Below are 24,469 nucleotides of genomic sequence, written 5' to 3'. Positions count from 1 at the left end.
CAAAAATAGGAGCTCTAGGGCTGCTAGGTATGTGAGGAAGAAGTGCTTTTCTATGTATATCCTTTTTTTTTTTTAACTTTATGTAAATACCTATTGCAAAATAAAACAAGATTATGGAGCAGGGCCATCATAATCACCAGATACTAAAAATAATAAATGCGTTATGGGTTAGCTTAGATTGAGGGAGGATGTAATATGATCTTTACAGTGGATTTGGGTAGAGTTGGGAAGACTTGGAGATGGGTAATGGAGTACCAGTACTCACAGTACTGGTGATTTTCTACAAAGAGGAGAGTTATCAGAGTTCTATAGTCCATTAGTTAAAAGTTTAATATATTGAGACATAATTTTTAAACAATAAAATGAATGCATTTTATGTTTCCAGTGATGTTTCAGCAAATGTATGTACCCTGTGTAACCACTACTCCTGTCAAGATACACAACATTTTAATCTCACAGTTCCTTTGTGTTCCTTCCCAGACAGTCCCCTCCACTTTCATCTCAGGCAACCACTGATGTGCTTTCTGTCATTATAGGCATTGTCAGTTTTGCCTATTATAGAATTTCATGTAAATGGAATTATACCATATGTGCCATTTGGTGTTTGTCTCTTTTCTCTCACTGCTGTATATTAGTAGTTTGCTACTAATTAGTAGTTTGACTGCTGAGTAGAAGGTGGTCTGACTGTTCTTAAGGAACCAAATGTGGATTATCTGCAGTAAATAGTCTGGAATTAACGACCCCTCTCCTACCCTGTCCACTCTTCCCTAGATGCCCACCCCCTTGCTGCACATTTTTAAGCTGTCCCGTAGACAGAGATCATAAAGCAGTTTAACATCAACATAAAACCAACAGCTAAAATCTGGGCTGGCCGAGATAGGAACAGATCTGGGTTGTGAATGTGGCTCAGGTGCTCATCTGGGAGCCTCAGGGCCCCCTGTCTGTGAGCATGGTCCTGTTCTTGTATTCTGTACCCAGATAACGTGGGTTTTAGAACATCGCTCATAGTGGGATTCCATATATGTAGAGTAAAAATAAAAACCTAAAAATAGTTCCTTATTTACCCTGAGGTTAATGGGATAGAAGTCTAGAATGAGATAGCATCCTGGGCTTTGCAAAAAACTCATAAGCATTAATCTTCATGAACAGATTTTTAGGTTTTCATGATATAATCAATAGCTAAGAAGAAATTATAGAAAATAAGAGACTATCTTATATTTATTGTCCCTTTTTGTTGTTTTAGTATCAATTAAATGATACTAATTGTTTAGAACAGAAGACACATACCCAGCTATAAAATAATATGTCTTGGAGATTGAACTGTATTCATCTGACCTATTGTGTACCTTTTAAAACAAGTAAATCATCAATTAGGGAAACTCTCTTTAGTAGATACGCTAAGAGAAGATGAATAGATTCAGGTGTTTGAGGATGATGCTATGAAGAGTGATTCTTGTCTTCAATTATAACCTCAGAACTATCATATTTATTACAGATTTGCACTCTGCAAATGAAGGCATTTCTTTTATACATTCAGCTAACTATCACCATAAAAAGGAAAACTGTAGTCTTGAACATGGGCAGGAGTATTAAATATGTATAGAGTGAAAATGATGATTTTGTATTAATAAGTTATGAGCATTACATTTGGTCGCAGTGCATGTTTTCAGTGCCCCCAGATGGACTTTTTTCCAGCCTTCAACCTGTATTCACTGGCTATATCCGAAAAAATTATCCAGCATACCTTTTCACTTTCAATGAGGTTTTAAATTGCATAGTGTAGATAGTCTCTCTCCAAAAAAAATAAATAAAAGTGAGTTATATTTTTATGTTGTTAGAGCTCTCAAAACAGAGTAATTAGATTTTCAAGAGAACATTGCCTGACAATAATGTGGTAACATGAATAATTCTACTGTGGTTGAGTTGAGCTTCATAAGCACTAAAAAATTTATAAGGTAAAAAAGGAGAAAAGAGTGCTTACCTATGTCACCTTGGCACATAGATCTGATTTGGGGGCATCAAAAGTGTTTAGTGATGGGCCAGTTGAGATTAGAAATACAAAGCAGGGAAGATTCATAAAGGCTAAATATATTATCCTTTCTACAACGGTGTGATTCTAATATTAATAAGGTCAGGTTCTCAGAGTAAATATTTTTTATTGCCATAATCTACCAATTTTGCAATAATTTTATTCCTTACCTCTTTGAGGGGAAAGCATAAATGAAATTAACTCCGAAGTTATACTGTTAACATAATAAATGGATTTATCTGATTTTTCACCTTGGACTTCCCAATATATACTAAGATAAGATGCAACTTAAATCATGAAACTCTATATGTTTTGCTTTTAGGTGTCTGCATATGGAGAAACTTCAAATTACAAGAAATGATGCTTTCTGTAATTGACTTTATTTTTATAAAATTTTTCTTACTAAGAAAATGTTCTTATTTGTCTGATTATATTGGGGCTATGTACACTTAGATTGCTGAACGAAAATCAGCTTGTGATTTCCAGATGATAGTGCCATCTGGGTTTTTTTTTTTTTAAAAAGCAATTTTAAAATATATTCTTAAGGAATGTATTTTATATCCCAGTGAGTTTAATCTAGTCCGCTAAAACTGTCAATAAATCAGAGTAATATAACTCCTTAGGTATATGTGGGTTAATGAATTATTAGGAGTAATTAATGCAGTTGTATGATATCTACACAGCAGATGTTGAATGTATTAGAAATATTTATTTTTATTAATCTTTAAGTGAATAAACATATTCAATTTTTAAAGAGATTTTCTCATACCATTTTCTCTGTTAAGAATATGTCTCAATTATTACAGTGTACCAACCTATGAACTGAAAGTTTTGATAGAAATATTAAAGCATCTGTAATGTAAAAATTCTTTGTCTTTTAAGTTTTTTTTTTTTTTGCTCTTCCAGAAAGCACAAAGATGCCAACAGAGATTAGATAAAGAAATTTCCAGCTTTCTCAAAATGATTAAAGACTATGACATGGCTGAAGGTAAAAAAAAAAAAAAAAAAAAAAAAGTACCCCCACCATTCTTTGAAACAACCCATTATCATAGATGTTGACCTTTGTAGTTTCGTTTTACTATACATTTTAGATAATTTTTGGTTTTGAATTCAGCTGTTTAAAATTTCTGTTCATGCGGAGGCTTGCATCATAGATTAAAAATGGTTTTATTCTTTAAAGAAAAACAAAGTTAACATGTTGGGGCTGTATATTCATTTTGGTTGTGTAATGAGAATTCTGCTTATGAATCTCAGAAGATGGAATTTGGAGTCAAACTGTTCTGGATTTGAATCCTTGCTATGTCACTTACTAGCTGTTACTTTGAACAGTACATTTAACTTCTCTGAGCCTCAGTTTCCTCATCTATAAATAAAGGTGTTGGTTGTTTCCAAGTCTTGACCTTTTATGAATCTGTTTATGTATATATAAACTTGTATAGCTAATGGTAAATCTACTGTTAAACTTTTTATGTCTTCACTCTTCATTAACTATGAATTATCACGAGTTGAGTATGAATACTTCAAAAATCAAAATACAGTCCAATACAAAATCCAGTACAAAAAATAAGTATGCTGAAAAAATTGTTTTATTATTTTGTTAATTAAAAAAATTGTTTCTTAGACTTTACCTCTGATGTCTTTATAAATAACTCCACTACCATATAATCAGTTTAGTTATCTATGAGTTTATTATTAACTGTCAGTTTTAATCATGAACTAGTTTCCCTCAGTGAACTCTTAGTTCAGTTTATATGTGCTCATAGAATGTGTAGAAATTTTAGAATAACTGAGCATTAATATTCTGTATCTGTCCAAATGTACCTTGGGCATTCCTTTATTGCAATTCAACAAACAGTTATTTATATCAGCAATGATAGCTTTGGGAAGGACAGCAGTTAAATCATTTCGATATTTAATTGCAGGCTGAATTATATTACTTAGCATGGTTCATTCTCAATAGGCTTTTTAAGTAATAACAGATTTGTAGATGTAATTCATAGAACCTAAAATTCACCCATGCAAAATGTGCAATTCAGTGCTTCTTTACAAGTATATTCACAGTTATGCACCTAAGACCATCAGCGAGCTTTTAAAACACCATCTTTACTAAGAACCGTCAAAAATAAGAAGAGATACTAACAATATTTAAAAGGTGTAGAAGATGACCAGAGTGAGGTGAAATATAAAGATTAATTTTTTTAACCTGGGTCAAAGAAAAATTATATCACAACTCTAACCAGATTAAGAATTTTTAAAGCTTGCCTCAAATCTCTTGGTTTAGATTATGTGCCATGTTACTCATAATGTTGACATGCATCATTTGTGCTCTTGGGTACCACAAAAGAGGTACCCAAGAGGTATTTCCTTTTGGACAGGGCCATCTGGGATCTCTGAGATGTTTGACTGTGATCTGACAACCCTATTTCATATGTTTATGATAAAATTTAACAGACACATACAATTAAAAACATTATTTTCTGAAAGATTGGTATTGATAAGTATATAAATAGTAATTAAATAGGGTTAAGATGTTTTTATGAATGGAACTGGAGGGTTGAAGGTAACATCCACTCTTAATGTCAAGGGATTATACAGAATCATCTTACACCATGTGCTTTATTAAAGGAAGCTGATAGATACACATCCCACTCCAGACTGTCTACATAGTTTGCCAGTGATGTCTCAAGATAAAAACTAAAATGTTCATGGACAGAATCCAGATCTTATGGTTGAAATTGTTTATTGTCTTACAATTTAGTACAAAATTATATGAACTTTAAGACTCAGTTCTCTTCCTTCTTTTTCAAACTCTACCATTATAGTTCAGCTCCATATCACCTCAAATCTCGATTACTACAGAAGCCTTCTTTAGTCTCCCTGCCTTCTGGGATCCCCCTGAATTCCATCCTTAAAGGGAATTTGAATCAGATGACTTTCAGAAACTCTTCCAACTTAAAATCTGTGTAATACTGCATTATTGCCTGCCAGATTAATTTTAGAAATATACTTTTTAAGCATAATTTTTTTTCAGTTGAAAAAAATCTTTTTGTGGGTTTTTGAAACTATAGAATAAATGTATTCTTTATTCTGGCATTTAAGGACTTTCATAGCCTTATCTCAACCTGATTTTTCAGCTTGCTTTATAATTATTCTCTCCCATGGTCCCTGTAAACATTTTTGACCAAACGTTTTGCCTTTGTTCCAAAATATCCTCTACTGAAATACTACTTTCATTTTCATGAGTGGACCTTAAACATAATTCCTCTCCGGATGAATGCCAAAATTTATGTTTTTGGCATTGGCAATACATCATTCATGGTTCAAATAATGCCATACTGGAATCTCAACTATTTTATATTTACCAAAAGCCTGGTTGCAAAAATAAATAAATCACCCAAACTAGTAAAACTTTTAGAAGACTTCTTGAAGACTAAGAGTCAATCTCTTCTTCCACACAAGCCTAAATTTACCATTAAGTAGTGGCCAGTTTTTTACTATTATAAATAATATTGTATTGTGCATTCAAATTTGATCACATGACTTTATTATTGTAAGATTTTTGGAAGTGGGATTAGTGAGTGAAAGTGTATTAATATTGATTCATATTCCTAAATTACTCTCCAGGAAAGATATATTATTTTTTGTGCCATCTTTAATGCATATACTTTATTGCATGTTACTAGATGTACATAAGTGAATCCCTGGTAAAAGAAAATAGAAACATTTCACTTATTTAAAAGAAAAAAATTTTAAAGGAAAAGCACTTTTGTTCAATCCACTTAAAACTCTTCCATCAAAATCCTAGGCTTCAAGTAAACACACTTATCTACCTTCATTCACTGTTGCCATCATCGTCTCCCACACAGACTGTTAAAACAGCCTCTTAAACTGGCCCTCAGAGTCTACTCTTGCCCCTACAGTCCCTGCCCAGGGATCCTTCTAAAACACCAGTGTATGATGTCCTTTGCTCAAAACATCCATTAGTTTCCACGTTGCCTCAGAATGAGAGACAGGTCCTTCTAATGACTCACAAACCTTTCCAGCCCCTTATCCGTCTTCGCCTTCATCTCCTAGGTCCCTTTCTTGCTCCTCTCTAGCCTCACCAGCCTCCCTTGCTGTCTCTCAAAGAAGCACGGCTGACTCCTACCTCAGGCCTGGGCTGTGCTGGTCCCTCTGCGTAGAAGACTTTTCTCTAGGGTACTCACTCATTTCCTTACCTCCCTAGGTCCTTACTCAGACAGCCTTTGGATTCCCTTCCCACCTGCACCAGTTTGCTCTTCCATATTCGTTTTCTGCCCTGCTTGGTGCCTTGGATCACTACAGACTTGATTGCTGGGGTTTACTTGCCCTTGGACTTCTAATGGGATTCAGCAAAAACCAGAGCTCCTGTCCGGAGATTGGTGGAAGGGGTGTGAGGATGTTTAGGTCAAGGGGTATCCCCGCTCCCTCTAGCTGGGCTGTGGTATAACAGTGCTGCTGTGTTCCTCCACCTGTCCCGTGGCTCCATTCCAATAATGCCAGCTCCTGCTGGCTTTAGCCGCACTGTCCTCTCCCTTCGTTCCTCTGTTCGAGTGGTAACTGCCTGTATGCCAGCCTGTTAGTTTACTGACCCCCACCCACGAAGTGAATAATCTTTTTAAGATTCTTCTCAGCTCCCTTATGAGTTTGCCAGCAATTTCCTCCCAGGACCCTTACTGATACTTAATCCTGTCTAAACTTCAACTCCTCTGAATACTTTCTATTCTCTGCCTTACTTCACTTTGTTAATTATCAGACTTCTATATATGTACGTGTTGCTGATTATCTGCCTCTCCTGTTAGAATACCAACCACGAGGCCATGAATTTTTGTCTGTTTTATCTTCATCTTAACTGTTTATGGCACACATGGGCATTTGATGTGTGTGTGTGTGTGTGTGTGTGTGTGTGTGTCTATATAATGTTTTGAATGAATGAGTGGGTGAAAATGAGTGACCCACTTCTCTAGCTTATAAATGTATAATTTTTGTCTTTTGAACTTGGGGAGAAACAAGTACTAAATTTGTTCTGTCGAGTTATTAAGTATAAAGATTGTACAAGTCAATGAGACGTTATGGAGAGAAGCAAAACTGAGAAGTGAGCGGCTCTGTGGAATGTTTTGCATTCCTGCACCAGTCAGTAGGGTTCCACAGTTAATGCCATTGGTTTTCATATCCTGCTTCTCTTCTCTAGATTCATTGTTTTTCCTGAGGTAAATCTTTGACTAATTCTTTCATTCCAGGTCTGTGAGTGGTAAAATCTGCCTTATCTAAATCTTTATTTTACTCTTACTACTAGGTTATAGATATTATCCAGTAGCATTTTGAAGATGTGATTCCAGCTTCTGGCTTCTAATGTTCTAATGATGATTTTTTGATAGACAATCTGTTTGGTGTTTTTTGTTTTTTTGTTTTTTGTTTTCTTTTAGTGTTCTCACCGCTTTAGAGATCCTCACTTTGTCCTTGGTGTTTGGTGTTCTGCAGTTTTATTCTGTCTTTGATATTGACTTTTATTGTTACATATATATGCTTCTTGAGACTTTTTAATTTAAGAAGTCATTCATTATCTTACTTCAGTCTAAGAAGGTTCTTATTATTTCTTCAAATTTTGCTTCTTCATTCTTTCTGTTCTCTTCTATCAGAACTCCTCATAGACATGTTTTATTTTACCTCCCACTTCTTAGTTTTGCATTCCATTTCTATTTTCCCATGTTACATTCGGAGTAGTTTCTCAGATCTATTTTGTAGGTTTACTTTCTTTCTAAGTTGGATCTATTTTTCTGTTTAATCCTTTGACTTTCTAATTTTTGTGACTGTATTTTATAATTCTAGAAATTGTAGGTGATAATTTTTAAAGTTTTTATTTTTTCTATAGGGACATGTTCTTGCATAGAACATATATTTCTAATTTTATCTCAAATATTTTAAACATATAAATTTTTAAAAGCTTTTTTCAAAATGTGTTTATATCTCAGGTAATTGTGTAGCTGATTCTGTTGTTTTGTCTGCTAAATGTTCCTGGAGATGGTTTATAAATGTCCCTCACTATGGGTTAAAACTTTTTATTCAGAGCTCATCATCAGGAGGGCTTGTTTTTTTCTGCCTCCTGGATAATGGTTCCTCCTGCCTTCTGGTTCCAGGCTATGGTTTTAAAATTAGATTTCATACTTAGGTGTGTTACAAGCTAGGAATTTCTATTTCTCACGATTCCTACCCAGAGCAATAGGCAGACAATGCGATTCTCCACTACTTCCCTGAACCCAAGGGCAGTTTTTCCATTCTTGCTTTCATGGGGGGTCTAGTCCTAAACAAGGCCTTGCCCTTAGCTTCAGGATACCAGAGCCACACCTCCTCCCCTCAGATAGGTGGGAAAGCTCAGCTTTCAGTCCTCTGGGTTTGTGTTCAGTTGACATCCACCTCTGTCCTTGGCCTTACCCACCTTGCTTTCACTGGCCTATGCCTGTTTTAGCAGTTTTGATTGTCTTTCTTTTGGTTTCTAGCATATAAGGGACTTTGTTCTTTCAAACTCTACTATATATTATTTTATTCAACATCTTTATAGGATGGAGTTGAAGAATGGTTTCCCATCAACTTAGTCTGCCAGGTACCACAAGTGTCCCATTTTCTTCTAATGTAAAACATAACAATAATTCACAAATTGTATTATTTAGATTAACAGCAAATACTACTTTTTTTTGTGCATTGTTCTGTGTGACTTACATATATTAACTTATTTATTTCTTATAACGACCTGTGCAGTACATACAACTATTATGTCTATTTCTCAAATAATCTAACTGAGGTGCAGAGGGCTTTGGTAACATGTCTCGCATTACACAGCTAGTAAGTAACCTACGTCGGGGTTTGATTCTAGGCAGCCTGGCTCCAGAGTTTGTTCTTAACCAATAAAGAGTCTGGAATAAATAAAACATTTGATATTTACCCCTAACCTTTGACGTGTGAACTAGAAAAGTTTACAGATTTATTCATGGATGAACAGTGAAAAGTAGAATTTGTTGAAGACAATCACATGAGCTTGGCACCTGTAGTCGTGGTGGTGTTCAAATCCTCATAGTCTTCTATTCAGAAGTTCAAGGGTAGAGTGGGATTGATATAGAGAAGTTTCCAAGTCATAACAAAGAAATCCTCTATTTTTCCTGTCAATTTTTTCCTTCTCTTTTCTTGTCCTGATATTCATTCTTCATCTCATAGAATGTATCACTGAAGCTCAAACCTCAGAGTCATCTTAAATTCTTACTCAACTGTATGTGTTCTATCTCTAATATAGCCCTCTACATTGTTCCCTTCTCTGTGTTTCCCTACCAGTACACTAAAATTGGCCACAGCCATCTTTCCTGTAAGTTACAGCAACAACTTCTTGTCTGGACATGCCACGCTCCCTCTGGTTTTAGATTCCTCCATTTCCCTCCATGGAATGTACCAGTGTCTAGTTAGGTGTGGTTCAGTGGAGAAACTTCTGAAAATGATTATTATTTCCCATATTCAAGGAAGAAGAAACATCCTGAACATGTGTTTGGAGACAGTAAAATAGAGGAATATTTCAAGGGAAACAGATATTGCCAGAAAAACAGTCTGGTTGAAACTGATTGAGTTTATGGAGTGTCTTAAATGTTAGGCTAAGGAGTGTGGATGTTTTCTATATTAGAACAATGGAGGTCATCTGTATTAGGGTTTAGTTTGTTAACATAACAAGAAACAAGTATTTCTTTAATGGTTTCAAATATTGTACAGCGTAGCATGAAAACGACAGATTGTGAGCTTTTTACATGTCTCTAAAGATAAGCCTTTCACATGTGATCTTCTAGCATCTTTCCTGAGTTCAAAAAATAATTTTAGTACAAAAAAACCATTTTCCTCAAAATTAAGTGTTCAGTTTTTATAGTAGGCCAAATATGCATTTATTGACCATTTTACATTTATTCATGACAGCTTAGTTTCTAAATATTAATTGGCTAAAACATATCTGCAGTGATTTCCAGTTGGTAACTTTTCTAGAAGCTTATCAATTTTATTTTTATATAACCGTATGCAAACACCATTATATAAAAAGCGTGCCCGCATGAACCGCCTGGCCCCGATGCCTGTCGAAGTCTGTCAGTTCTTGCACCGTGCCTCTGTGCAACTTAACAGTAATCTCAACATCTTGTTTAAACACTAAACTGTCAGAGAAATCAGGTAACTTTTGACTCTGTTTTGGACAAAAGAATTTGACACTCTCAATAATGGATTCTTATAAAAACTTAAGTCTTAATATTTCTTGGAATGTCTTTTCAAAGCTTGCAGAATCAGTTTTGTTTATAAAATTGTTTCTCAAAATATTTTTTGACATTTAATGTTTGTTTTATGCTAATCAGCGTATATCTAAAGTGTGAAGTATCTAAAACAGACACAATTGGAGATGATAAAGCACGTGATGGCATTTAATAAAAGCAATACATCCATGAATGACTATGCTTCCATCTTCCTATCATTTGTGCCATGAAAGTGGAAAATTACTAGATTACTCAGAACATTTATGGAAGGAAGAGGCTGTGTCTGTTTTTTTCCTGTACATCTCTTCTTAGTACTCAGTCCACAGCTCTGTATGAGACATCTGTTGAGGTACTATTTAAGTCATATGGCATCTAGCATATGGTATTCTCATTTGCTATTTAGCAACTAAGTACAAAATAAATCTTCACAATCTGAAAAGAAAAACATGTAAAGTCAAATTTACTTTAGAATATAGTAGTTTTCAGTCGTTTGGCATTATTAAAAATAATTAACACTAGAAAACTACATAAGATGAAAAATATGATAAAATAACACTTGGTCTTTATATCCATATATTAATGAAAGGTCGTTTATACCTTCATTCACTCTGACCTTTTCCTTTTGTTGCCCGCTTCTGCCTTAGGAATTTCGAGAAATAATTTTTCCAAGAAAAGGACCTTTCTTTGCTAAAATAAATCATATTTTTATGGAAATTTGGAAAATGAAAAAAATAAACAAGAATATTCACAATTTTATCACCTAGAATTTTGACGAGAAATAATTTGTTATATGTTCTTAGTAGATTTTGTTTTTCTTTCTATTTCTTGTTTGAAAGTTTATGCTTCTTGATGGGACCCTACTGTTTTATGGCCTACTTAATTGCAAATTACTCACATTTGGATTTACTTGATTGCTTTTGTTTATTGACCTTGTTTACCGTGTTTTCAGAAGTGTTTTATGTAAGTCAAGGTTATTTAAAATATGAAGAATGCTACCGATTTAATTGTTCTCCTTTTATTTTTTAGTGAAAAGCTTCCTTAATGTTATTTTTATTTGAAGGAAGGGACTGATTTAAAGGATCTTAATGTATAATTAACATAAAGTCCAAAACTATTTCAACTAAGTGAATTTCTCTCAAATTTTCTGGACAGGATATGATATTTTACTTGTTTTTTAAGTGAGGCATGTGTATTTTGCAGCTCTCTCTTACCAACATTGTTTTTTGTTTTGTTTTGTTTTTTTGTTTTTTTTTTTGTAGTGGGTAAATGGATTGTTTTTCTTTAGGGGACCTGGGAAGATACTGATAGAGTAGTTTCTCATGGGAACTGGTTCTAGCAGCCTGAGGATACCAAAATCTGAAGATACTCGAGTCTTTATATAAATGACTTAGTATTTGTATATAACATACATGCATCTTCCTGTATACTTTAAGTCATCTCTAAGTTACTTACAATACCTAATACGATGCACATGCTATGTAAGCAGTTGTTATATTGTATTGTTTGGGGAATAATGACAAAGTCTGTACATAACAACCATTGTAGACTTAACTACATTGTACATGTCAGCAACATGTCGGCATCGTACATGTAACTTTTTTTCCTGAATATTTTCAGCCTACAGGTGGTCAAATCCCTGGATGTGGAACCTGTGGGCATGGAGGGCCATCTGTACTACCATTTCTTTGTTCCCAATTTTGACATATACTAGAAGATACTGAAACTCTACAGAGACACATTTTTGAGAGTGAAAAGACCTATTATGCCAAACATTTATCCACATAAGAACTAGAGGAAGTTGAGTTAATGCCGCCTTCAGATATTTTAGCCATTATGTCAACTACAGGGTTATTTTTGTCTCTTTTTAGCACTTCGCTTTTGAATAAAATTACTTATCTAATATAGAATATAATGAAATGTTAATGATTTATAATTAGTGCTATCATTCCTTCTTGTTAGCTGCTTTTCTTAAACATTATATTATTTAGTTTATAAACATTTTTAGTCCTGGCTCTTCTTGTAGGAAAAAGTCCTTTCTAGGACAAGGCTTCATCTTTTTTTTTTCTCTATACCAATTCATGTGCCCTGCATTCAGTCGGTGCTTAATAATGATGCTCAAAGAACATACTGTATGCTTTGTTTAAGACAGCTGGAAGGAAACATGAAGGTAGTGGATATAAAAATATGTTTATGGTCTTAGTTTACATTAATTACTTAAAATCCCACTCATTTGATTTACCTTTTTTTTTTCTTATTTATAGAGATGCTTCCATCATTTCTTCAGAAAGTTGAAGTTGTCTCTGAAGCTTCTAGAGAAACTTGTGTAGCTTTGAGTGATTGCCTTAATCTCTTCACTAAACAAGAAGGGGTAGGTAGTGTGGATTTGAATTTTTTAACAATCGTTTGTATGTTAAATACTGGATCATCCAGTAAGTCATTGCTTTCAGAAGGTCCAAAGGCAGGAGAAGATAGTCATAATCTTAACAAAGGAAATGAAAACTTCATTCTTCACCAAAATTTAGCTTATTTGTTCTTGATTAAGCAGGATGATTATGAAATACCTTCTGTTCATGCCATCTAATTCATTTATATAGCCGTATTTAACAAGTTTGTTTTAAAGTTGTTCTACTCAGGGTTATTGTGGTATTTCAATAAGAAGGTTGTAAAAATACTCTAGAAACCAAAGGTCATTATATGAAAAATACATAATACTTTTATTTAGAAAATAGATTGTTATACTTCCTATTCGAACTGAGCTTAGGGGGTTAAATGTTGTTTTGTACTCTTCCCCTCAGTCTCTCCCATGCAGAAATTTGCCATTTGCTTTTCCAAATGTGAGTAAGATTGGTATACTTATCCATTAGCAATTCTTTTTCTAAGGACTGAAAAATTGTAAAGCTGTGTTTTGGTTTCCAGAACCAGAATTTTTGTTTTACACTTTTCTTTCCCTTATTTTCATGATTTTAATGCAAGACAAATAGCAGTAGGCTCTCTTTTCCATTTTGTTAATTTCTACATATATGTACAATCTTCACCTTTTTAGATTAAGACACCAAATTTCTTCTTACGATTTGTACTTTTTGGTTAGAGATTAGGTTTTGGCAAAACTAGATAGAGCAAAATGGTTTTATTATGTTTCTCTTATATGTAAAGGTCTAAAATTTTACTTTACCATGATTACAGTGGAAGCCTTGTGAATTCATATAAAAAATTTTAATGCTGTGTTTGCTAACCACAAATTTTGTATATTTTTTTGGATAATAAGAAAAAATATGTGAATAATATGAATTCATTTAAAACAAACTTATAGAAAGTCTTTCAACAGAATTTTATTAGTGTAGGAAAACATGTAATTGTTCAAATATTTTAAAGGGTTAATTCTTCTAAAATTGTTTGAAAATACCCCTTCTCAGCATTTCTGTTTTTGATGGTGTGCAGATTTCATTTTCTAGCTTATTTAAATGAGGAATGATTTAGCCATCCGAATAAATAGGATGATAACATTGCAGCACATCTTTGAAATGCACAAATTATGATGTTGTGGGATTCAAGTAGTATTTAATACATTATAAAACCAAATTTTATTTACATCGCTTATGTGGTACCTGATAGATGTGTTGATAACTTTTTGTTGTTGTTTTAGAGATGTATAGTTTTAAGGGGAACATTAGATTAGAAGTAAGTTAATTTCTGGAGAATAACCTATGCTCATTTTTAAACTATTTGCTTTAAAAAAGTAGCCTAGGTAATCATTGCTCTGAAAATCGAGATATGCAAGAGTATTAGCCTAAAATTTAGATTAATTAACCTCTTTTAGCCTTTTAAATTTGTCATAAGGATTAAGTAAGATAGTATAAGCAAAATGCTTAGTATAGTTTCTGACACATAGTCAGCCCTGAGTAAGTCAGCAGTTACTATTTAGGATGTGACCTCTTTTCTTCGATGGTATCCTGGAATTTTGTGTCTTTAACATTGGATTTATTTCATTCTGAGAGGAGGTGTTGGTATCTAAAGAAAATTTAACTATTTACAGAATGATTGCATTGTTTACATCCTTATCACTAATTATTTAAGTGATGATGGACTACTTAAGTTCTTTGGATCTTGATATCTTCATCTTTCAAATAAGAGAGACCATATTGGACCTCTTTTAAATGTGTCTTTTCCCTCTAATTGTGGTAGGTTGAGCAACTTTCTGTAAAATGAAACTATATAAACACCTCAAAGTTGGGTGTGGGGCTAAAATGTGTTTAGATGAATAGTATGTATTTAGAGCATATTAACATATTGCCTGGCACACAGTATTCATTTAGTAAATATTATTTATTGCTTCAAACTTTTAGAGTATCTTTAAGATTCCTTTTCAGTGATTCTATGATATATCAACTCTGTGAGACCTTCAGTAGAAAACACGGATTTTCCTCTGAGAAATATGATTATAGACAATGAGAAGGCCTTAAAAATATTTGAAAGATAAATGGCATCATTGAAGTCTTTCAAATGGCTGAGAATTACAACAGAGGAATTTAATTGAGGTCATAATGAAATAATTATGTACTCTAATGCCTCGTTTATCTGGCATCATAAATTATATGTAAATTCTATTAAAAGAGCAGTCTTTATTAAATTTTATTAAAAGAGCAAGCTTTAAACTCACATAGACATGGGTCTAGTTCTTGGCTCTGCTATTTAATCTTGATTTGCCTCGTTTTAAATACAATCTCCTTTTTAAAGTGATGACCAACCAAAAAAGAGTGTTTTGAAGAGTAAATGAGATTATATTGGCAAAACATCTTATATAGTACCTGGCACAAAGTTAGGGACCCAATAGATATAGATATAAGTGATCCCAGACCCTAGGACAGTGCAACTGTTTTTATTCTAATCTTTTGTTGACAATTATTCTAAATGTTACACATTTATTTCTTAAGCTTTTCTGGGTGCCTCAGGATTATCCTTTTGTATGTTTATAATTACTCTATGCCTTAACACAGAGGTGCCTTTAGGGGATAACATTTATAGGACTTCGTGTCTTTTTATGAAATGTCCCAGTCCTGCTAATGCTTTTTGAACTCCCTTTCGTTCCTTATGGGTTTTTTTTTTTAATATGCCAAAATTTTTATTATTGAATTCAAAATATCTCGTGAGTACTACTGTGATTTTCTTTTAAAGATTTTTTTAAAATATAGTTGAGATACAAATTAATTAGCTTCAGGCATATGACATATTGATTCAACATTTATATACCTTAATGGTGTGACCATCACAATAATTCTAGTGACCATCTGTCACCATACAAAGTTATTATGATATTATTGGCTATTTTCTCTCTGGTTCTTATGAGTTGGTTTTTTATTTTTTTTTTAATTCTCTGATTTTTAGATCCACTGTGTTCTTTTCTCTAGCCGTGAAATACTGATCCCTTCTGATTCACTCTTTAAGTCTCCTGTTTGTTAAAACAAAAGCCAGGTAATCAAACTTGGTAAAATTACATCCACAGTAAGAGTTATCTGGCTCCATGTGGGAAATTTAGGCGTTTACAGTGAGCGCAGACCTTAGTGTCTGCATTTGGGGCCCTTTATTTCTGTAGTACGTGGGTTTTCTTTGCTTATTTGAGAATGCTCTGATGACCCAGATGCTTAAGGTTTCCATATGACCTCTACATAAATGAGGCATTAGGTAGGTGTACTTTGCTTGTAAATAATATTACTTATGTTGAATAAAACGAACAAACAAACTGTAAAGTTTGTGACTGATTTAGAAAAGGGAAACTTACCAGATATTTTTAGGGTGATATACTTGGGAAAAATATCATGTAAATGCTGTGATTTTTCTTTAAATTTGAAGTTCTATTTAAAAGGCTAGAAACTAGTTTCATGAATTATTTTTTTTCTGTAATTTTCCTCACCAGAGGGGTTAAAATGTCACACATAAGCCACGACTGATGTCAGACTTGTTGTGTGTATTTTTGAGCTCCCCTCGCTATTAGTCAAACCTGTTTTTCCAAGGTAGGAACTTGTCTATTTAAATTTAGTATAAGCTCACTTATAAAGTATTTTATACTTCCATGTTAAATCTCTTAACTGCTAAAGAGCCACAACCCAAATATGTGATTGAGATGATAGTGATGCTAGTTTGTGATGTAGTAGAAAGGTTCAGGCTCTAAATTGTAGCCCACTAAAAGGTACTGCTACTCTGAACCAGATGATGTCTTTGCAGAGAAATCATATCCTCATATGAGCTTCTAACTCTACAACATCATGGTCTCCAATGTTCATTTAGCTTCTTGTGCTGTGGAGGCCAGTAGTCATTTTGTGTCCCTAATTTCTTTTTCATTTTCTAATGTTTATATCTCTCATGCCTTTGCCTCTCTGTCTATCATCTCTACAGTTTCCTCATCTCTTTCTACCCCGAGCAAAATTCTTTGTTGAATATTAGGCAATCATTGAACATGCTGTCAACTCCGTACCACTCCCTCACCCCAATTTTTATCTTTTTTCCTTTTATTGGAGGAAACAGTCTCTTCCATCATGCTTCAAAATCAGTACCTCTCTTTTGGAGTTCTCTGCTCCCTTATAGCTTCTATCTCCCTACATCTCTTTCCAATTCTATTTTTGAAAATGTGATACTTTGTTTCTACTTCTTCATTCCTCAACTAGTCCACTGAAGCCATTCTTGCCAGTGCCTCCTTATTTCTGAATCAGAGGACGCCCTTAAATTGTCTTGTCTTTGGAAGGATCTGGCTTGCTTGTTGGGATTCTCTGATTTCCATGGGGTCTTCCTCTTAGGGATTCTCTTTCCTTCATAGCAGCTTCTTGTCAGTTTTCTTCTAAAGCATCTTTTCTTCTGCATGAGCCTTGAATGTTAGTATTCCCTAGTTTCTGTGGGTGGCCTTCTCACTCAGCATTCTCCCTGGATGATCTCACCTACCCCTCCAACCAGAAATCCATGGTGACTCATATATCTTCGCCTTGGATCTCTCCTGAGCTATGAACCAGTATGTCCACCTGCCTTTTGAACTTTTACATTTGGTTATGTCAGGTATTTCAAGAGCAATGTGTCTAAAACCAAGTTATCAATTCAGCTCAAAGAATTACCACCCATTCCATACCTCAAGCCAGAAACATGAGAACTGTCTTCCATTGATCCTTCTTTCTCATCCCTATCTTTATTCAAGTCCTGTCATTTTTACTTCCTGTATCTCAGTTGTCTATCCCCCTTTACTCTCTTTCTCCACCCAAATGTGCAATTCTGCATTGCTACTCTAATAGATACAGTTCTCAGGATGGCTGTTGGATGACTGCCACCATTTCTTAATCTCAGGTTCTACACCTCAAAACTGGGTTAGATGTCCCTCCTATTCCATGAGTTTCTTGCTATTAAAGCATTATCACATTGTATCATTATGTATTTCCTTGTCTATATATTTACCACACTGGCACTCCTTAAGCAACTCTGCATTTTTTTGTAGCATCTGTGTCTAGCATAGTACTTGGCAAGTAGCAGACAATTAATAAATATTTGGGTGAATGAATAATGAATGTACAAATGGAGGAATGGAAGCTTTTTGGTTACACCAACCAGGATCTAAACTCTGCTTTCTTGACCTTGAGCAAATTAATATGTTCAGGAATTCCATTTCTGAAATTCCATTTCCAGAATACAAATGAGTTATTTTATGTGTAGTCCCTCAGTACAGTGCCTGGAACATTTTAGGTGCTCTGTAAGTTGCCTTCTAATACAAAGTAGCCTGTGTTGTTCATTCTTTTGTTTTTGCTGCCTAGTACTGCTTTATAAAACTAAAATTCATTCCCTAATTTTCCCTAGGGAGACAGTGTCTGTAGCAGGGACTCCTTTTAAAGTGCCAAATAAGACATCAAAATATAACACTAGTTAATTATAAATTTAGAATAAAAAAAAAAACAAACAAACCGGCGTTTCAAAGACACCATGAAACCTCACGGACGTTAATTCTAAATTTTCTGAGTATGGCATTGTATCATCTACACATTTCTACACCTGTAGTGCAGATACAGCCACCACTCTTGGAAAGGTGAACTTACCTCAGGATCTTGTCAAAGAAATAATCAATTTTGTTCAGTATTGCTTTGTCACCTAAAGTTTAGGGACAGTTTTATACATATTAGAAGGGTTTGGAACAAAAAGAAGGTCCCACAGACCCTCAGCTTCATAGTTAACCAGGATTTTCATTAACCTGAACATTCCTGCCCTTGGGGCCTTTTGTCTACCCTTCAGGCCTGGCTGGAATCAGAAACCATCTATTTTCTATAAGTAGGTTTCACATTAGTAGGATTAATACCATTGTTTTTCCTCATTGTTCAAATGGGAGCCCAGAAAGTTTATTAAAAAAATATATATGTAAAGACTAGCTCAGTCTTCATTTTGGAATTGGAGACACTAACTCTTCAGTGTAAGCTTCAGTGTTAGTTATCTTTGAAGTGGAAGACTCCAGAAGGGAGGATTTTCTCTGTTCTTCCCTAGGGGCCAGCAGGCCATTTAAAAGTTGTTAGGGCAGTCATCTCCAGCAGAGGGCTTGAGCACACAGCCCACTTTAGGACCTCGCAGGAGCCTCCGCAGGATGCACGCAGAGCAAGAGTAGCAGTTTTCTTACTTCCTTCCCCCAAAATTCCCGGCCAGCAGTTCGCTACCTTTCTCGGAGGGACGGAGTGCAGGCTCCTGCTGCCCCCTGGCAGGTCCCTACCTGCGCCTCCAGGCGACGCGGGGGTAGGGCAGGGGAGGAGGGACTGGACGACGACAGCAGCAGCGCGAGCCGCCCGCTGCAGGCCGTCCCCTCGCGCTCGTTCCACGGTCCCCAGCGAGCCCTGGAGGGCGGCTCTGCGGCTGAGCGGCGCTGTGCGGATCTCTGGCGGCCTGGGAGTCCTGGGCCGCAGGCGGGCGGACCCGCCGAGCCTCTGCTCAACCTCGCTGGAGTCAGGGGCGGGCCCAGCAGCGCGAAGGTGACTTAGGGAGACCTTGCGGTGCCGCCCTGGGTCGCGCCCCCGGGCTCAGCTGGAGGGGAGGTGGAGGAACAGGCCGAGCACAATTGTGCTGGAGCTGGCGGAGGAGCGCAGGGTGGAGCACGAGCTGGGATCCCAAGATCCGGCCCAGGTGGGTGGGTGTATGTGCCTGCTGGGAGCTTTGCTAGGTGAGTCTCCAGACAACAGAGGACACGGGAAGGGGGGGTGATGAGGGTGGGGAACGGCGGCGGCCAGAGAGATCGAGGGATGTGAGTAGATCCAAGAATAGTTGGACGGGTGTGTGCAGAGAGGAGTACAGCCGCGGGAGTGTGGGGAGGGGTGCGGGGACCTGGATGACCCTGAGGGTGAGGGGTCTTCCAGCCGCACGGTGTTTGCATCGGGTTCCCACAGGAAGAGCCCCTGGGAGAAAAGCCCGTGGACTACTATTTTTTCCAGCTAAATATTGGTAGTAGGTCAACTGGAGCTGGAGTGGGAGGAGTAAGGCAGTGAAAGACATTATTGTCCTAAATAACCTTCCAAGTTAGTGATTTTTTGCATGTCTCTGCTGTGGCTGACATTGAGATGAACTTACCATTCGCTGTACAGAGGCCATTAAAATTCCCAAAAAAACGAGGGGAAATGCATAAGAGGATTGAGGAGAGAAAAGGAAGTTATACTGGGGTTGGGAGTGGGGAGGTGGCTTTCAACTTTGTTTTGGTTAAGGATTTTTGATTACTCATAGGCTTTCTTTGTAGCCTAAACCAGAGGAGAAACACGTTCCCTAGCGTTCAGAGCATGTGGCTAGTTGTTTTGTGTTTTTTGTAGCGCTGTTTTTTTTTCTGGTTTGCAGGGTGGGTAGTAAGGAGAGAAATCCCCTGGAAGAGTTTAGAACAGCTTCTGAGTTATTAAAGCTTTAAAAGTTTCTTAATTTGAATTAGGTTCACAGACAGAATGAAAGTATTTCATTTTGAAGACATAGCATTCATTGCTTAACACGAATCTTTTTCAAAAGAGAAAAATTCTTGAAATGCATGTTGGTGGAGTAATGTGTAGGCTAGAATATTGGAATCTAAATATAAATTTTCTTTTCAGTTTGAGGATACACCAGAATTAATTTCTGGTCCAAATAATGTATGAGTTCAGCCCTGAAGCTGATAACTTTGGCAAGTTAACTCAGTTTCGATTGAGTAAAATTTAATATGAGCATGAAGACCAGAGAGCTATTTTATCCTTTGTCCCAACACTATTTTTACTAGATTCTGGAAACTTAAAGTAATTTACATCACTGTGAATGATTGTAGAACTCTAGTTTTCCCTCTTTAGAAGCCCTTTAAAGGTTAATTTTCAGGAATTTCATTACTGGAGAAAGTGACCCACATAATCTCTCTACCCTCCATTGTACACCTTACAGAATGGGGTAAAATTAAAAAGCTTTTTAGATTTTCCACATTGAAAGCAAATGGATGTACTAATATTCGAGGTAGTATATAAATATAGTTCAAGTACATTTTAAATATTGTACACAGAATAACTGATAACATTATGCAACACTGTAGGCAGTATGTACAATTTATGATATTTACTGTTTACATTCTTTCAAAAAGGTTTTATAAATTTTTTATTTGTATTTCTGGCATTCAAATATGTAATTGTGTTTATCAGCTCCATGAAGATTATAAGAAAACTAATTCCTTAAAAATTAGAAATTTAGAATTCTTAACTTGGTCTACATTATTCAACATATGTTTCTAAATTTTTAGCTTGTATATGCAATCCAGAAATACACTGGCGCACATTAATTTTGGAATCTGCTAAGACATAAGTTAAACATAATGATGAAGTTTATGTAAAATGAAGATGGTTTTTACTTTGATAACTTTGATAACTTGTGGAGTTTTGAACAAAAATACATAAAGGTTTTAATTAGTAGCAAGCAGTAGGTGTGTGTGTGCATGCACGTGCTAGGCTTATTATGCTTGGTATGTATGACCCAAGATCTATCCTGATAAATTTTTGTATCTCACAGTGGTACCAAGACTATAGCCTGCCTGCAATTATGTTTGTCTTTTTTCCCTATCATATTCCTATGAGAGGGTACAGGGCCTGACTGGGACTCTTTCTGGTGAATTCTGAATGAGTTATATAGGCAGATATAATTTTTGCTCCAGAGTGTTAAGGATGTAATTCATACATTTTTTATAATGGTCCACTGTGGACTTGATATCTTTTACTTTGTGTAACTTTTCACGCAGTATACTTTATGTAATATTTGAGTAAGTTTTTTTTTCTTAATTCAATAGTATTTACAAAATATTTACCTTGTCAGATACTGCTCTGCTAGTCTGTCTTCATAAAAATTAGGGCTTACTGTAGCTGACAGGTGACTAAAAAGGTTTTCAAAGAGGGTACAGCATACCCAGAGGGAACAGAAAAGGATGAATTCTAACACATCATTCATTGAGACTGGAAGAGAAGGTGGGGGGGAATTAAGGCTGGATGAATAGAAATAGGGTCTTCTCGAAAGACTTAGTTAAATAAGCCTAAAGAGTTCGAATCTAAATTTGGGCAGTTAGAATCACTGAAAGATTTTAATCAGAGGAGAGAATATAGTCAGATTTGCTTTTTATGAGAAGGATTAGAAGACAGGCCTTGAAGCAAGGCAACCAGCTACAGGAATTTAGGGGAGATTAATCGGTCAGAACCAAGTTGGTTGTAGAAAAGGAAAGGAAGATACAGAGTAGAGAGAGACTTCAAAAATAAACAATATAAATGAGAGCCAATAATGTGTCAAATATGAGGAATGAGCGAGAAGGTGGAGTTATAGGTGACTTCCAGGTTTAGGGCATAAGTCGCTAGATAGAAAGTGATTAAAGTAGGTAATGAAGGGAGTAAGGAAGAGGAAGGGTTTTCCTTTGGACATGATGATGTACAAGTAAGGTTGTCGTCTTTCTTGTCCAATAAAAATTTGGGCATCATTAGTGTTGGGAGCCACCTGCATAAACATCATGATGGAATCGGAATGAGTAAATAGGATTACCTAGGAGACATATAGCTTGAAAGAGTATAAAATGAAAAGATCTCACATTGACTTAAAAGACAAGTGGAAGAAAGGGAGCTGGTGGCGAGCATTGAGAAAAAGCCACCAGAGGGGCAGAAGAAGACTAGAAGGGGGGACGCCAGGGGCAACAAGCAGTTCAAAAAGGTGAGATAATGGCAGAAACGTGTCATCAGATTTGGTAGCCAGGTGGTCATTGCAGTCCTTGAGGGTAGGTTTAGAAACATGACATAGGAAGAAGTCAGACTGCAGGGGAGTGAATGGAAAGTGAGAAAGTAGAAATAATGAAGCTAGACTGTGATCCCATCTCTGTAGACAATCATAATCTGTGACTAATTAAAATTTTGTTCTTTTAATCCTTATACCTCCATTTATTTTTCTTGTTCCTAATGAAAGCAGGATGACCAGGCTAAAATTTTAGGACAGTGTTGATTAGAAGCTGAGATGGTGGGAATCCATGTTCATCCCTGATTCTTAAGAAATTTGTTCTAATGTTTAATGATTCAGTGCTGAGAATGATACTTAGTAAATACCATTTATCAGATTAATGAAACTCTCTTTCATTCTTATATTGTTGATTTTTTTTTTATCATGAAAGGGGAATTGAATTTTATTAGCTGTTTTTTCTGCATTAAGAGAATTTTAAGCTTTTTAAAAAAATGTTAGGGTGGCACATTATGTTTTTAGACTTTTTCTAATGATGAGCTGCCCTTATATACCTATAATAAACCCAATTTGGTTACGATGCATTTTCTTTAACATTCTCCTCCATTTGGTTTCTTTTGGATTTTAACATCTGTTGATGAGTGAGATTGGCTTGTAATTTCTCTTTTTGATTTGTCCTGTTCAGGATTTAGTATCAAGGATAAACTGGTCTCATAAAATGAGGTTGGGAGTATTCCCTTTTTTGCTTTTCTCTTGAAGAGCTTGTATAAAATGGTCTGTTTCTTAAAAATTTACTAGAACTTTCTTATAAAAGCATTTTTTTGTGCGTTTTAAAAAATTACTAATTAGATGTGTTTAATGGTTCTAGGACTATTTTAGTTTTTCATTTCTTTTTGGATCAGTTTTGACAAGTTATATGTTTCTAGGAATTTCTTTCCATTTGAGTTTTGAAATTTATTGTTATAAAGATGTTCATAAAAATTTATCATCTTTTTAACTTACGTTGGATTTGTAATTATGATTATCTTTTCTAATCTTTTTTCATTTTCTTTTTCATAATATTTATTTGGACATTTTCAAATAAATTTCTCTCTCAAAAATCAGCCCCATTAAAGCTTTGTTGTTTGAAGAATTGCCTTAGTTTCATCCATTTCATCTCTTAAAAAATTTTTTTTCTCTATCACTTTTCTTTGAGTTTTTCTTCCCTAGGATCTTTACATTTCTTACCCTTCATCTCTTGAAAATGATAATTTGTTCAAAGTTTGTTCTTTTCCAGATTTCAGATTTTGTATTTCTTAGTTCTAGTATTTTCTAATTAGTGAAAATATCACTGCTAGCTTTGTCCATTACTTTATCTTACAGACTTAATGACGTTATTTCCTATACTTCATCTTTCCAGACTGGACTACTAATGGATAGAGTACTGCCCTCCTAACATTTAAAATACCTAAAACTTTTGGAAGGCTTTGACTACATGCATATTTTTTTTCTTACCTAGCTCTTTCTTGTTTTCATTGCTTGGTATTTATCTCCTTTTCTTTCTCTCACCTCGATGCTCACCTTTTCCCTCTTTTTCCCTTACCGCTCACAACTTCTTTCTATCCTGTGATACTTTGAATGGTGGAAGGAGAATGATCATCATTCCCTTGTCTTTTTTCTTCTGTGCTCTCAATTTTCTGCCTCCCCCTCCCCTTCCCCCCAATACTTGGAGGATTTTTCCATAATCTGCTCAACATACTCCATCTCGTTCTTTCCTTCTCAGAACCTTGGCTCCAGCACCAAAGAGGAAAATGTGGATAAGCTGTACCTACTTTTCTTCTGATGTTCAAAGGTTCGCCATTATTTATCATGTGATCTTTTTTATTCCTTATACAATTCAGATGTGACAAAGTTAGGGAGAATATGGGGAAGGCCTAGGAAGCAAGCATAGCTGGTAGACTATGAACTTGTTCTT

General features: G+C 35.4%; 1 protein-coding gene across 6 annotated transcripts in view; it reads left to right on the top strand.

The window, feature by feature from the left end:
- The window catches only part of OSBPL1A (oxysterol binding protein like 1A), a 178,137-nt gene that overhangs the window by 59,060 nt on the left and 94,608 nt on the right, over nucleotides 1-24,469 (top strand). For 3 of the 6 annotated variants that reach the window (XM_036229911.1, XM_036229912.1, XM_036229914.1), the window contains exons 14-15: nucleotides 2,936-3,017; nucleotides 12,579-12,685. In XM_036229911.1, coding sequence (XP_036085804.1) covers nucleotides 2,936-3,017; nucleotides 12,579-12,685 — 189 coding nt within the window. Of the gene's footprint in view, nucleotides 1-2,935; nucleotides 3,018-12,578; nucleotides 12,686-18,908; nucleotides 19,484-24,469 lie in introns of those variants that run through there. The other 3 variants (XM_016119132.2, XM_016119215.2, XM_036229915.1) reach the window with 3 other exon arrangements.

The sequence above is a fragment of the Rousettus aegyptiacus genome, unplaced genomic scaffold (genome assembly GCF_014176215.1).
Source record: "Rousettus aegyptiacus isolate mRouAeg1 unplaced genomic scaffold, mRouAeg1.p scaffold_m13_p_12, whole genome shotgun sequence".
Classification (NCBI taxonomy): Eukaryota; Metazoa; Chordata; class Mammalia; order Chiroptera; family Pteropodidae; genus Rousettus; species Rousettus aegyptiacus.
The sequence above is the reverse complement of the archived record's forward strand: the minus strand, read 5'-3'. Positions and strand labels throughout refer to the sequence as shown.